Raw genomic sequence first — 16628 nt, 5'->3', positions numbered from 1 at the left:
TTCTCACATAAGTGTTCCTTTTGTCCAGGTGGGAAAGGGCAGTGTGGAGTGCAGCACCCTAACACACAGCTCTGTAGCCTGAGGATGCTAACAGGAAATTATTGAGATAGGCTTATAGCTTTGCACATTTCTGGGAAGGAAGGGCCTCAACAGTCCTCCATGTTGACTCTCTTTGATTTCTTCTTCTCCTTCTTCCTTCTCCTCCTGTTCTCTCTCTCTCTCTCTCTCTCTCTCTTTCTCTGTCCCTCTCTCTCTCTGTTCTATCTGTCCCTCTCTCTCTCTCTCTCTCTCTCTCTCTCTGTCCCCCTCTCTCTCTCTCTCTCTTTCTCTCTCTCTCTCTCTGTCCCCCCCTCTCTCTCTTCCTCTCTCTCTCTCTCTGTCCCCCCTCTCTCTCTTCCTCTCTCTCTCTCTCTCTCTCTCTCTGTCCCCCCCTCTCTCTGCCCCCCCTCTCTCTCTCTCTCTCTCTGCCCCCCCCTCTCTCTCTCTCTCTCTCTGTCCCCCCTCTCTCTCTCTCTCTCTCTGTCCCCCCTCTCTCTCTTCCTCTCTCTCTCTCTCTGCCCCCCTCTCTCTCTCTCTCTCTCTCTGTCCCCCTCTTCCTCTCTCTCTCTCTCTGCCCCCCCTCTCTCTCTCTCTCTCTGTGTCCCCCCTCTCTCTCTTCCTCTCTCTCTCTCTCTCTCTGCCCCCCCCTCTCTCTGCCCCCCCTCTCTCTCTCTCTCTCTGTCCCCCCTCTCTCTTCCTCTCTCTCTCTCTCTGCCCCCCCCTCTCTCTCTCTCTCTCTCTGTGTCCCCTGGAGCAGAAGATAGGTGACTCGTACCGTGGCTACTGTAACACCGAGGCTGAGCTGGAGACCATCCTCCTGCTCCACAAGCAGCAGACCAACAGTGTGTTTGGGACGCGCCAGTCCCCTTCCCCTGCCAAGCCTGCCAGCCGTCTGATGTGGAAGTCGCAATATGTGCCGTACGATGGGGTCCCTTTTGTCAATGCAGGTATACAGTCGCAGTACTGGTTTAGTAGCTCTACAGTCGCAGTACTGGTTTAGTAGCTCTACAGTCGCAGTACTGGTTTAGTAGCTCTACAGTCGCAGTACTGGTTTAGTAGCTCTACAGTCGCAGTACTGGTTTAGTAGCTCTACAGTCGCAGTACTGGTTTAGTAGCTCTACAGTCGCAGTACTGGTTTAGTAGCTCTACAGTCGCAGTACTGGTTTAGTAGCTCTACAGTCGCAGTACTGGTTTAGTAGCTCTACAGTCGCAGTACTGGTTTAGTAGCTCTACAGTCGCAGTACTGGTTTAGTAGCTCTACAGTCGCAGTACTGGTTTAGTAGCTCTACAGTCGCAGTACTGGTTTAGTAGCTCTACGATGGGGTCCCTTGGACATAAACATGTCCAGGCCTGATACGGGCCTTTTGGAATATCTACATTTTAATAAAGTCTAATAAATGTATTTAATATACACCATCACAATAAATCCATGATTTATTTTAGGCAGGTATAAAGAAACATGATATGAAGATATATATATTTATTTATTTTCTCCAGAAAAACAGAATTTCAATGTTTATATGTCTATGCTCCATGCCATAGGCTGTAGGCTTGTTCATTTAGCAGACAAGATTAGGCTTTTAAGTCCCATGCCATTATTTTATATGATTTTCATAGTAAGAACAATATAATTTAACTTATATGAATAAAATAGTTAATTTTATTTTTACAGGGACAGTGCACATTAATCAACGTTTCAGTTAAAGTGACGGTTTTAGCCAGCCGGCTAATTTTCAACCACAGTCCCTGGGCAGGTTATTAAAAACAATTACAATACAGACAATCAATGAGCAGTGAGCACACGCAGAGCAACATAGAACAAGCAAGATGTAGCATACAGACAGAGCAACATAGGACAAGCTAGATGTAGCATACAGACAGAGCAACATAGGACAAGCAAGACGTAGCATACAGACAGAGCAACATAGAACAAGCAAGATGTAGCATACAGACAGAACAACATAGAACAAGCAAGACGTAGCATACAGACAGAGCAACATAGGACAAGCAAGACGTAGCATACAGACAGAGCAACATAGAACAAGCAAGATGTAGCATACAGACAGAGCAACATAGAACAAGCGAGATGTAGCATACAGACAGAGCAACATAGGACAAGCAAGATGTAGCATACAGACAGAGCAACATAGAACAAGCAAGATGTAGCATACAGACAGAGCAACATAGAACAAGCAAGACGTAGCATACAGACAGAGCAACATAGGACAAGCAAGATGTAGCATACAGACAGAGCAACATAGGACAAGCGAGACGTAGCATACAGACAGAGCAACATAGAACAAGCGAGATGTAGCATACAGACAGAGCAACATAGAACAAGCGAGATGTAGCATACAGACAGAGCAACATAGAACAAGCGAGATGTAGCATACAGACAGAGCAACATAGAACAAGCGAGACATAGCATACAGACAGAGCAACATAGAACAAGCGAGACATAGCATACAGACAGAGCAACATAGAACAAGCAAGATGTAGCATACAGACAGAGCAACATTGGACAAGCTAGATGTAGCATACAGACAGAGCAACATAGAACAAGCAAGACGTAGCATACAGACAGAACACATAGGACAAGCAAGATGTAGCATACAGACAGAGCAACATAGAACAAGCAAGATGTAGCATACAGACAGAGCAACATAGAACAAGCAAGACATAGCATACAGACAGAGCAACATAGAACAAGCAAGACATAGCATACAGACAGAGCAACATAGAACAAGCGAGATGTAGCATACAGACAGAGCAACATAGGACAAGCAAGATGTAGCATACAGACAGAGCAACATAGAACAAGCAAGACGTAGCATACAGACAGAGCAACATAGGACAAGCGAGACGTAGCATACAGACAGAGCAACATAGAACAAGCGAGATGTAGCATACAGACAGAGCAACATAGAACAAGCGAGACATAGCATACAGACAGAGCAACATAGAACAAGCAAGATGTAGCATACAGACAGAGCAACATAGAACAAGCAACACGTAGCATACAGACAGAGCAACATAGGACAAGCAAGATGTAGCATACAGACAGAGGAACATAGGACAAGCAACACATAGCATACAGACAGAGCAACATAGGACAAGCAAGACGTAGCATACAGACAGAGCAACATAGAACAAGCAACACGTAGCATACAGACAGAGCAACATAGAACAAAAAGCAACAAGACAAAATCCATAAAAACAACAAAGTGTTTCCACACCTCACAAGCTCCAGACAACAGACAACATGGAAAGCGGCAATACACAGCTAGGGATTATGTTCACAAATCTGATTGACCTTTAGCCATGTCTTCATGGTTTTATGTGGAAGTGTGATATGTGGTGCAGTTATGTGTGTCTGATGGCAGTGTATTCCAGACATGGGAAACTCTCACAGAGAAAGCGGATTTACTAAAGGTGCTTTTCCTTAAGGGAACTATACAGTCACCTCTCATGGCAGACCTTGTGGATCTGCTGCCATATGTTTGGGTTTTCTGTTTAACTAAAGTACTGAGTGGATGGAGGGGGAGCCAGGCCATTTAGGATCTGGAATACAAGGTTTTTCCAACTCAGGAGCTCATGCTTTCTGAGGATGTAACAGTGATGATGATGGCTATTGGGCTTCCTATCGAGCACTTTGAGAGCCTGTTTGTAGACAGACTGAATGGGTTTTAATGTTGTACAGCAAAGCTTGGGCCAAACTAGTAAAGCAGTGTGTTAAGTGGGGAGACTATCATAGATTTGAAGTACAGTTTTGCTACCTCTGTGGTCAAACAATTTCCTATAAATCGGGAAATTAGACAAGTTGAATTTGGTTATTAGAATTACCTTTTTCACCTGCTTTTTAAAAGAGAGGTTGGAATCAAGTATGATGCCAAGGTACTTAAAATCAGATACCACCTGGAGCTTCTCCCCTGATACACAGACATCTGGTTCAGTAGCATCAGATACCACCTGGAGCTTCTCCACTGATACACAGACATCTGGTTCAGTAGCATCAGATACCACCTGGAGCTTCTCCCCTGATACACAGACATCTGGTTCAGTAGCATCAGATACCACCTGGAGCTTCTCCCCTGATACACAGACATCTGGTTCAGTAGCATCAGATACCACCTGGAGCTTCTCCCCTGATACACAGACATCTGGTTCAGTAGCATCAGATACCACCTGGAGCTTCTCCCCTGATACACAGACATCTGGTTCAGTAGCATCAGATACCACCTGGAGCTTCTCCCCTGATACACAGACATCTGGTTCAGTAGCATCAGATACCACCTGGAGCTTCTCCCCTGATACACAGACATCTGGTTCAGTAGCATCAGATACCACCTGGAGCTTCTCCCCTGATACACAGACATCTGGTTCAGTAGCATCAGATACCACCTGGAGCTTCTCCCCTGATACACAGACATCTGGTTCAGTAGCATCAGATACCACCTGGAGCTTCTCCCCTGATACACAGACATCTGGTTCAGTAGCATCAGATACCACCTGGAGCTTCTCCCTGATACACAGACATCTGGTTCAGTAGCATCAGATACCGCCTGGAGCTTCTCCCCTGATACACAGACATCTGGTTCAGTAGCATCAGATACCACCTGGAGCTTCTCCACTGATACACAGACATCTGGTTCAGTAGCATCAGATACCACCTGGAGCTTCTCCCCTGATACATAGACATCTGGTTCAGTAGCATCAGATACCACCTGGAGCTTCTCCCCTGATACACAGACATCTGGTTCAGTAGCATCAGATACCACCTGGAGCTTCTCCCCTGATACACAGACATCTGGTTCAGTAGCATCAGATACCACCTGGAGCTTCTCCCCTGATACACAGACATCTGGTTCAGTAGCATCAGATACCACCTGGAGCTTCTCCACTGATACACAGACATCTGGTTCAGTAGCATCAGATACCGCCTGGAGCTTCTCCCCTGATACACAGACATCTGGTTCAGTAGCATCAGATACCACCTGGAGCTTCTCCCCTGATACACAGACATCTGGTTCAGTAGCATCAGATACCACCTGGAGCTTCTCCCCTGATACACAGACATCTGGTTCAGTAGCATCAGATACCACCTGGAGCTTCTCCCCTGATACATAGACATCTGGTTCAGTAGCATCAGATACCACCTGGAGCTTCTCCCCTGATACACAGACATCTGGTTCAGTAGCATCAGATACCACCTGGAGCTTCTCCACTGATACACAGACATCTGGTTCAGTAGCATCAGATACCACCTGGAGCTTCTCCCCTGATACACAGACATCTGGTTCAGTAGCATCAGATACCACCTGGAGCTTCTCCACTGATACACAGACATCTGGTTCAGTAGCATCAGATACCACCTGGAGCTTCTCCCCTGATACACAGACATCTGGTTCAGTAGCATCTGTTGCCCTCTTTGTGAAGAACATAAAATAGAAACCATATTTTTCCTATTCTGGTGTGAGAAAGGAATGAAGGAGAGAGAGAGAGGAGGAAATGGAAACTCACAGTGGTGAGATATTCTGTAACTAAAGGAAGGAAGGAAGGAGAGAGAGAGAGAGAGGAGATGGACACTCACAGTGGTGAGATATTCTGTAGCTAAAGGAATGAAGGACAGAGAGAGGAGATGGACACTCACAGTGGTGAGATATTCTGTAGCTAAAGGAATAGAAGAGAGAGAGAGAGGAGATGGACACTCACAGTGGTGAGATATTCTGTAGCTAAAGGAATAGAGGAGAGAGAGAGGAGATGGACACTCACAGTGGTGAGATATTCTGTAGCTAAAGGAATAGAGGAGAGAGAGAGGAGATGGACACTCACAGTGGTGAGATATTCTGTAGCTAAAGGAATAGAAGAGAGAGAGAGAGGAGATGGATACTCACAGTGGTGAGATGTTCTGTAGCTAAAGGAATGAAGGAGAGGAGAGAGAGAGGAGATGGACACTCACAGTGGTGAGATATTCTGTAACTAAAGGAAGGAAGGAGAGAGAGAGAGAGGAGATGGACACTCACAGTGGTGAAATATTCTGTAGCTAAATGAATGAGAGAGAGAGAGAGAGAGAGAGAGAGAGAGGAGATGGACACTCACAGTGGTGAGATATTCTGTAGCTAAAGGTAATGTGTCAGTCTATTTATGATGGTAGTTGGTGACTTGTGCAGACTACTACTAAGGCATGTACAGAGGAGATTACCTTGACTCAACGGTCACATAGATGTTTACAGCGGTCACCGCAACAGCCCTACTCATACATGCTTATAACAAGTGATAAAGCATTATACCTGCAGGCTTTCAGGAAAGTGTTACCAATGTAAACTGGATCATATGAATGAAAGGTTTCTCAGGTTATAATGGTTTCTCAGGTCATATTCAGAGTTATAATGGTTTCTCAGGTCATATTCAGAGTTATAATGGTTTCTCAGGTTATAATCAGAGTTATAATGGTTTCTCAGGTTATAATGGTTTCTCAGGTCATATTCAGAGTTATAATGGTTTCTCAGGTTATAATCAGAGTTATAATGGTTTCTCAGGTTATAATGGTTTCTCAGGTCATAATCAGAGTTATAATGGTTTCTCAGGTCATATTCAGAGTTATAATGGTTTCTCAGGTCATATTCAGAGTTATAATGGTTTCTCAGGTCATATTCAGAGTTATAATGGTTTCTCAGGTTATAATCAGAGTTATAATGGTTTCTCAGGTTATAATGGTTTCTCAGGTCATATTCAGAGTTATAATGGTTTCTCAGGTCATATTCAGAGTTATAATGGTTTCTCAGGTTATAATCAGAGTTATAATGGTTTCTCAGGTCATATTCAGAGTTATAATGGTTTCTCAGGTCATATTCAGAGTTATAATGGTTTCTCAGGTTATAATCAGAGTTATAATGGTTTCTCAGGTTATAATGGTTTCTCAGGTCATATTCAGAGTTATAATGGTTTCTCAGGTTATAATGGTTTCTCAGGTTATATTCAGAGTTATAATGGTTTCTCAGGTCATATTCAGAGTTATAATGGTTTCTCAGGTTATAATGGTTTCTCAGGTTATATTCAGAGTTATAATGGTTTCTCAGGTCATATTCAGAGTTATAATGGTTTCTCAGGTTATAATCAGAGTTATAATGGTTTCTCAGGTCATAATCAGAGTTATAATGGTTTCTCAGGTCATATTCAGAGTTATAATGGTTTCTCAGGTTATAATGGTTTCTCAGGTCATATTCAGAGTTATAATGGTTTCTCAGGTCATATTCAGAGTTATAATGGTTTCTCAGGTCATATTCAGAGTTATAATGGTTTCTCAGGTTATAATCAGAGTTATAATGGTTTCTCAGGTTATAATGGTTTCTCAGGTCATATTCAGAGTTATAATGGTTTCTCAGGTTATAATCAGAGTTATAATGGTTTCTCAGGTTATAATGGTTTCTCAGGTCATAATCAGAGTTATAATGGTTTCTCAGGTCATATTCAGAGTTATAATGGTTTCTCAGGTCATATTCAGAGTTATAATGGTTTCTCAGGTCATATTCAGAGTTATAATGGTTTCTCAGGTCATATTCAGAGTTATAATGGTTTCTCAGGTTATAATCAGAGTTATAATGGTTTCTCAGGTTATAATGGTTTCTCAGGTCATATTCAGAGTTATAATGGTTTCTCAGGTCATATTCAGAGTTATAATGGTTTCTCAGGTTATAATCAGAGTTATAATGGTTTCTCAGGTCATATTCAGAGTTATAATGGTTTCTCAGGTCATATTCAGAGTTATAATGGTTTCTCAGGTTATAATCAGAGTTATAATGGTTTCTCAGGTTATAATGGTTTCTCAGGTCATATTCAGAGTTATAATGGTTTCTCAGGTCATATTCAGAGTTATAATGGTTTCTCAGGTTATATTCAGAGTTATAATGGTTTCTCAGGTCATATTCAGAGTTATAATGGTTTCTCAGGTCATAATCAGAGTTATAATGGTTTCTCAGGTTATAATCAGAGTTATAATGGTTTCTCAGGTTATAATCAGAGTTATAATGGTTTCTCAGGTTATAATGGTTTCTCAGGTCATATTCAGAGTTATAATGGTTTCTCAGGTTATAATGGTTTCTCAGGTTATATTCAGAGTTATAATGGTTTCTCAGGTCATATTCAGAGTTATAATGGTTTCTCAGGTTATAATGGTTTCTCAGGTTATATTCAGAGTTATAATGGTTTCTCAGGTCATATTCAGAGTTATAATGGTTTCTCAGGTTATAATCAGAGTTATAATGGTTTCTCAGGTTATAATCAGAGTTATAATGGTTTCTCAGGTTATAATGGTTTCTCAGGTTATAATCAGAGTTATAATGGTTTCTCAGGTTATAATGGTTTCTCAGGTCATATTCAGAGTTATAATGGTTTCTCAGGTTATATTCAGAGTTATAATGGTTTCTCAGGTTATAATGGTTTCTCAGGTCATAATCAGAGTTATAATGGTTTCTCAGGTTATAATCAGAGTTATAATGGTTTCTCAGGTCATATTCAGAGTAATGGTTTGTCAGGTCATATTCAGAGTTATAATGGTTTCTCAGGTTATAATCAGAGTTATAATGGTTTCTCAGGTCATATTCAGAGTTATAATGGTTTCTCAGGTCATAATCAGAGTTATAATGGTTTCTCAGGTCATATTCAGAGTTATAATGGTTTCTCAGGTTATAATCAGAGTTATAATGGTTTCTCAGGTCATAATCAGAGTTATAATGGTTTCTCAGGTCATAATCAGAGTTATAATGGTTTCTCAGGTCATATTCAGAGTTATAATGGTTTCTCAGGTTATAATCAGAGTTATAATGGTTTCTCAGGTTATAATGGTTTCTCAGGTCATAATCAGAGTTATAATGGTTTCTCAGGTTATAATCAGAGTTATAATGGTTTCTCAGGTTATAATCAGAGTTATAATGGTTTCTCAGGTCATATTCAGAGTTATAATGGTTTCTCAGGTTATAATCAGAGTTATAATGGTTTCTCAGGTCATATTCAGAGTTATAATGGTTTCTCAGGTCATATTCAGAGTTATAATGGTTTCTCAGGTTATAATCAGAGTTATAATGGTTTCTCAGGTTATAATGGTTTCTCAGGTCATATTCAGAGTTATAATGGTTTCTCAGGTCATATTCAGAGTTATAATGGTTTCTCAGGTTATATTCAGAGTTATAATGGTTTCTCAGGTCATATTCAGAGTTATAATGGTTTCTCAGGTCATAATCAGAGTTATAATGGTTTCTCAGGTTATAATCAGAGTTATAATGGTTTCTCAGGTTATAATCAGAGTTATAATGGTTTCTCAGGTTATAATGGTTTCTCAGGTCATATTCAGAGTTATAATGGTTTCTCAGGTTATATTCAGAGTTATAATGGTTTCTCAGGTCATATTCAGAGTTATAATGGTTTCTCAGGTTATAATGGTTTCTCAGGTTATATTCAGAGTTATAATGGTTTCTCAGGTCATATTCAGAGTTATAATGGTTTCTCAGGTTATAATCAGAGTTATAATGGTTTCTCAGGTCATATTCAGAGTTATAATGGTTTCTCAGGTTATATTCAGAGTTATAATGGTTTCTCATGTTATAATGGTTTCTCAGGTCATAATCAGAGTTATAATGGTTTCTCAGGTCATATTCAGAGTTATAATGGTTTCTCAGGTTATAATCAGAGTTATAATGGTTTCTCAGGTCATATTCAGAGTTATAATGGTTTCTCAGGTCATATTCAGAGTTATAATGGTTTCTCAGGTCATATTCAGAGTTATAATGGTTTCTCAGGTTATAATCAGAGTTATAATGGTTTCTCAGGTTATAATGGTTTCTCAGGTCATATTCAGAGTTATAATGGTTTCTCAGGTTATAATGGTTTCTCAGGTTATATTCAGAGTTATAATGGTTTCTCAGGTCATATTCAGAGTTATAATGGTTTCTCAGGTTATAATGGTTTCTCAGGTTATATTCAGAGTTATAATGGTTTCTCAGGTCATATTCAGAGTTATAATGGTTTCTCAGGTTATAATCAGAGTTATAATGGTTTCTCAGGTCATAATCAGAGTTATAATGGTTTCTCAGGTCATATTCAGAGTTATAATGGTTTCTCAGGTTATAATGGTTTCTCAGGTCATATTCAGAGTTATAATGGTTTCTCAGGTCATATTCAGAGTTATAATGGTTTCTCAGGTCATATTCAGAGTTATAATGGTTTCTCAGGTTATAATCAGAGTTATAATGGTTTCTCAGGTTATAATGGTTTCTCAGGTCATATTCAGAGTTATAATGGTTTCTCAGGTTATAATCAGAGTTATAATGGTTTCTCAGGTTATAATGGTTTCTCAGGTCATAATCAGAGTTATAATGGTTTCTCAGGTCATATTCAGAGTTATAATGGTTTCTCAGGTCATATTCAGAGTTATAATGGTTTCTCAGGTCATATTCAGAGTTATAATGGTTTCTCAGGTCATATTCAGAGTTATAATGGTTTCTCAGGTTATAATCAGAGTTATAATGGTTTCTCAGGTTATAATGGTTTCTCAGGTCATATTCAGAGTTATAATGGTTTCTCAGGTCATATTCAGAGTTATAATGGTTTCTCAGGTTATAATCAGAGTTATAATGGTTTCTCAGGTCATATTCAGAGTTATAATGGTTTCTCAGGTCATATTCAGAGTTATAATGGTTTCTCAGGTTATAATCAGAGTTATAATGGTTTCTCAGGTTATAATGGTTTCTCAGGTCATATTCAGAGTTATAATGGTTTCTCAGGTCATATTCAGAGTTATAATGGTTTCTCAGGTTATATTCAGAGTTATAATGGTTTCTCAGGTCATATTCAGAGTTATAATGGTTTCTCAGGTCATAATCAGAGTTATAATGGTTTCTCAGGTTATAATCAGAGTTATAATGGTTTCTCAGGTTATAATCAGAGTTATAATGGTTTCTCAGGTTATAATGGTTTCTCAGGTCATATTCAGAGTTATAATGGTTTCTCAGGTTATAATGGTTTCTCAGGTTATATTCAGAGTTATAATGGTTTCTCAGGTCATATTCAGAGTTATAATGGTTTCTCAGGTTATAATGGTTTCTCAGGTTATATTCAGAGTTATAATGGTTTCTCAGGTCATATTCAGAGTTATAATGGTTTCTCAGGTTATAATCAGAGTTATAATGGTTTCTCAGGTTATAATCAGAGTTATAATGGTTTCTCAGGTTATAATGGTTTCTCAGGTTATAATCAGAGTTATAATGGTTTCTCAGGTTATAATGGTTTCTCAGGTCATATTCAGAGTTATAATGGTTTCTCAGGTTATATTCAGAGTTATAATGGTTTCTCAGGTTATAATGGTTTCTCAGGTCATAATCAGAGTTATAATGGTTTCTCAGGTTATAATCAGAGTTATAATGGTTTCTCAGGTCATATTCAGAGTAATGGTTTGTCAGGTCATATTCAGAGTTATAATGGTTTCTCAGGTTATAATCAGAGTTATAATGGTTTCTCAGGTCATATTCAGAGTTATAATGGTTTCTCAGGTCATAATCAGAGTTATAATGGTTTCTCAGGTCATATTCAGAGTTATAATGGTTTCTCAGGTTATAATCAGAGTTATAATGGTTTCTCAGGTCATAATCAGAGTTATAATGGTTTCTCAGGTCATAATCAGAGTTATAATGGTTTCTCAGGTCATATTCAGAGTTATAATGGTTTCTCAGGTTATAATCAGAGTTATAATGGTTTCTCAGGTTATAATGGTTTCTCAGGTCATAATCAGAGTTATAATGGTTTCTCAGGTTATAATCAGAGTTATAATGGTTTCTCAGGTTATAATCAGAGTTATAATGGTTTCTCAGGTCATATTCAGAGTTATAATGGTTTCTCAGGTTATAATCAGAGTTATAATGGTTTCTCAGGTCATATTCAGAGTTATAATGGTTTCTCAGGTCATATTCAGAGTTATAATGGTTTCTCAGGTTATAATCAGAGTTATAATGGTTTCTCAGGTTATAATGGTTTCTCAGGTCATATTCAGAGTTATAATGGTTTCTCAGGTCATATTCAGAGTTATAATGGTTTCTCAGGTTATATTCAGAGTTATAATGGTTTCTCAGGTCATATTCAGAGTTATAATGGTTTCTCAGGTCATAATCAGAGTTATAATGGTTTCTCAGGTTATAATCAGAGTTATAATGGTTTCTCAGGTTATAATCAGAGTTATAATGGTTTCTCAGGTTATAATGGTTTCTCAGGTCATATTCAGAGTTATAATGGTTTCTCAGGTTATATTCAGAGTTATAATGGTTTCTCAGGTCATATTCAGAGTTATAATGGTTTCTCAGGTTATAATGGTTTCTCAGGTTATATTCAGAGTTATAATGGTTTCTCAGGTCATATTCAGAGTTATAATGGTTTCTCAGGTTATAATCAGAGTTATAATGGTTTCTCAGGTCATATTCAGAGTTATAATGGTTTCTCAGGTTATATTCAGAGTTATAATGGTTTCTCATGTTATAATGGTTTCTCAGGTCATAATCAGAGTTATAATGGTTTCTCAGGTTATAATCAGTTATAATGGTTTCTCAGGTCATAATCAGAGTTATAATGGTTTCTCAGGTCATAATCAGAGTTATAATGGTTTCTCAGGTTATAATGGTTTCTCAGGTCATATTCAGAGTTATAATGGTTTCTCAGGTCATAATCAGAGTTATAATGGTTTCTCAGGTTATAAGCAGAGTTATAATGGTTTCTCAGGTCATAATCAGAGTTATAATGGTTTCTCAGGTCATATTCAGAGTTATAATGGTTTCTCAGGTCATAATCAGAGTTATAATGGTTTCTCAGGTCATATTCAGAGTTATAATGGTTTCTCAGGTTATAATCAGAGTTATAATGGTTTCTCAGGTCATATTCAGAGTTATAATGGTTTCTCAGGTCATAATCAGAGTTATAATGGTTTCTCAGGTCATATTCAGAGTTATAATGGTTTCTCAGGTTATAATCAGAGTTATAATGGTTTCTCAGGTCATAATCAGAGTTATAATGGTTTCTCAGGTCATAATCAGAGTTATAATGGTTTCTCAGGTCATATTCAGAGTTATAATGGTTTCTCAGGTTATAATCAGAGTTATAATGGTTTCTCAGGTTATAATGGTTTCTCAGGTCATAATCAGAGTTATAATGGTTTCTCAGGTTATAATCAGAGTTATAATGGTTTCTCAGGTCATAATCAGAGTTATAATGGTTTCTCAGGTCATAATCAGAGTTATAATGGTTTCTCAGGTTATAATGGTTTCTCAGGTCATATTCAGAGTTATAATGGTTTCTCAGGTCATAATCAGAGTTATAATGGTTTCTCAGGTTATAATGGTTTCTCAGGTCATATTCAGAGTTATAATGGTTTCTCAGGTTATAATCAGAGTTATAATGGTTTCTCAGGTTATAATCAGTTATAATGGTTTCTCAGGTCATATTCAGAGTTATAATGGTTTCTCAGGTTATAATGGTTTCTCAGGTCATATTCAGAGTTATAATGGTTTCTCAGGTCATATTCAGAGTTATAATGGTTTCTCAGGTCATATTCAGAGTTATAATGGTTTCTCAGGTCATATTCAGAGTTATAATGGTTTCTCAGGTTATAATCAGAGTTATAATGGTTTCTCAGGTTATAATGGTTTCTCAGGTCATATTCAGAGTTATAATGGTTTCTCAGGTTATAATCAGAGTTATAATGGTTTCTCAGGTTATAATGGTTTCTCAGGTCATAATCAGAGTTATAATGGTTTCTCAGGTTATAATCAGAGTTATAATGGTTTCTCAGGTTATAATCAGAGTTATAATGGTTTCTCAGGTCATATTCAGAGTTATAATGGTTTCTCAGGTTATAATCAGAGTTATAATGGTTTCTCAGGTCATATTCAGAGTAATGGTTTCTCAGGTCATATTCAGAGTTATAATGGTTTCTCAGGTTATAATCAGAGTTATAATGGTTTCTCAGGTCATATTCAGAGTTATAATGGTTTCTCAGGTCATATTCAGAGTTATAATGGTTTCTCAGGTTATAATCAGAGTTATAATGGTTTCTCAGGTTATAATGGTTTCTCAGGTCATATTCAGAGTTATAATGGTTTCTCAGGTCATATTCAGAGTTATAATGGTTTCTCAGGTTATATTCAGAGTTATAATGGTTTCTCAGGTCATATTCAGAGTTATAATGGTTTCTCAGGTCATAATCAGAGTTATAATGGTTTCTCAGGTTATAATCAGAGTTATAATGGTTTCTCAGGTTATAATCAGAGTTATAATGGTTTCTCAGGTTATAATCAGAGTTATAATGGTTTCTCAGGTTATAATGGTTTCTCAGGTTATATTCAGAGTTATAATGGTTTCTCAGGTCATATTCAGAGTTATAATGGTTTCTCAGGTTATAATGGTTTCTCAGGTTATATTCAGAGTTATAATGGTTTCTCAGGTCATATTCAGAGTTATAATGGTTTCTCAGGTCATATTCAGAGTTATAATGGTTTCTCAGGTTATATTCAGAGTTATAATGGTTTCTCATGTTATAATGGTTTCTCAGGTCATAATCAGAGTTATAATGGTTTCTCAGGTTATAATCAGTTATAATGGTTTCTCAGGTCATAATCAGAGTTATAATGGTTTCTCAGGTCATAATCAGAGTTATAATGGTTTCTCAGGTCATATTCAGAGTTATAATGGTTTCTCAGGTCATATTCAGAGTTATAATGGTTTCTCAGGTTATAATCAGAGTTATAATGGTTTCTCAGGTCATATTCAGAGTTATAATGGTTTCTCAGGTCATAATCAGAGTTATAATGGTTTCTCAGGTCATATTCAGAGTTATAATGGTTTCTCAGGTTATAATCAGAGTTATAATGGTTTCTCAGGTCATAATCAGAGTTATAATGGTTTCTCAGGTCATAATCAGAGTTATAATGGTTTCTCAGGTTATAATGGTTTCTCAGGTCATAATCAGAGTTATAATGGTTTCTCAGGTTATAATCAGAGTTATAATGGTTTCTCAGGTTATAATCAGAGTTATAATGGTTTCTCAGGTCATAATCAGAGTTATAATGGTTTCTCAGGTTATAATCAGAGTTATAATGGTTTCTCAGGTTATAATGGTTTCTCAGGTCATATTCAGAGTTATAATGGTTTCTCAGGTCATAATCAGAGTTATAATGGTTTCTCAGGTTATAATGGTTTCTCAGGTCATATTCAGAGTTATAATGGTTTCTCAGGTTATAATCAGAGTTATAATGGTTTCTCAGGTTATAATCAGAGTTATAATGGTTTCTCAGGTCATATTCAGAGTTATAATGGTTTCTCAGGTCATAATCAGAGTTATAATGGTTTCTCAGGTCATATTCAGAGTTATAATGGTTTCTCAGGTTATAATCAGAGTTATAATGGTTTCTCAGGTCATAATCAGAGTTATAATGGTTTCTCAGGTCATAATCAGAGTTATAATGGTTTCTCAGGTCATAATCAGAGTTATAATGGTTTCTCAGGTTATAATGGTTTCTCAGGTCATAATCAGAGTTATAATGGTTTCTCAGGTTATAATGGTTTCTCAGGTTATATTCAGAGTTATAATGGTTTCTCAGGTCATATTCAGAGTTATAATGGTTTCTCAGGTCATATTCAGAGTTATAATGGTTTCTCAGGTCATAATCAGAGTTATAATGGTTTCTCAGGTCATATTCAGAGTTATAATGGCTGCGTACTAGCACTGCGGACCCCGGTCAAAATATGTGCACTAAATAGGGAATAGGATGCCATTTGGAGGGAATAGGATGCCATTTGGAGGGAATAGGATGCCATTTGGAGGGAATAGGATGCCAATTGGGACGCAGACGATCTACTTTCTCCATCTGTATCCAGGCAGTAGAGCTATAGTGATGGAATGTCAGTATGGTCCAAGAAGGAAAGGTCTTCAGCCCAAGAAGACTGCAGAGCAGAACGTCAATCAAAACATCGATTACAAAGCTACTTGCCCTGCCAGGTAGACGCACATCCACACAAACCCATCTATCTAGCTACATGTCCTGCCAGGTAGACACACAAACCCATCTATCTAGCTACATGCCCTGCCAGGTAGACACACAAACCCATCTATCTAGCTACATGTCCTGCCAGGTAGACACACATCCATACAAACCCATCTATCTAGCTACATGCCCTGCCAGGTAGACACACAAACCCATCTATCTAGCTACATGTCCTGCCAGGTAGACACACATCCACACAAACCCATCTATCTAGCTACATGTCCTGCGAGGTAGACACACATCCACACAAACCCATCTATCTAGCTACATGTCCTGCCAGGTAGACACACAAACCCATCTATCTAGCTACATGTCCTGCCAGGTAGCCACACAAACCCATCTATCTAGCTACATGCCCTGCCAGGTAGTCACACATCCATACAAACCCATCTATCTAGCTACATGTCCTGCCAGGTAGACACACAAACCCATCTATCTAGCTACATGTCCTGCAAGGTAGACACACATCCACACAAACCCATCTATCTAGCTACATGCCCTGCCAGGTAGACA

The 16628-nt window shown here is 38.2% G+C and overlaps 1 protein-coding gene across 1 annotated transcript in view; it reads left to right on the top strand.

The window, feature by feature from the left end:
- Nucleotides 1-16628, top strand: part of LOC106582551 (calcium-responsive transcription factor-like) — a 49978-nt gene that overhangs the window by 11364 nt on the left and 21986 nt on the right. Inside the window, 2 exon segments of the mRNA XM_045707802.1 lie at nucleotides 797-986; nucleotides 15949-16069. Coding sequence (XP_045563758.1) covers nucleotides 797-986; nucleotides 15949-16069 — 311 coding nt within the window.

The sequence above is a fragment of the Salmo salar genome, chromosome ssa25 (assembly GCF_905237065.1).
Source record: "Salmo salar chromosome ssa25, Ssal_v3.1, whole genome shotgun sequence".
Classification (NCBI taxonomy): Eukaryota; Metazoa; Chordata; class Actinopteri; order Salmoniformes; family Salmonidae; genus Salmo; species Salmo salar.
Note: the sequence above shows the minus strand (reverse complement) of the source record. Positions and strands in the feature narration are given on the sequence as shown.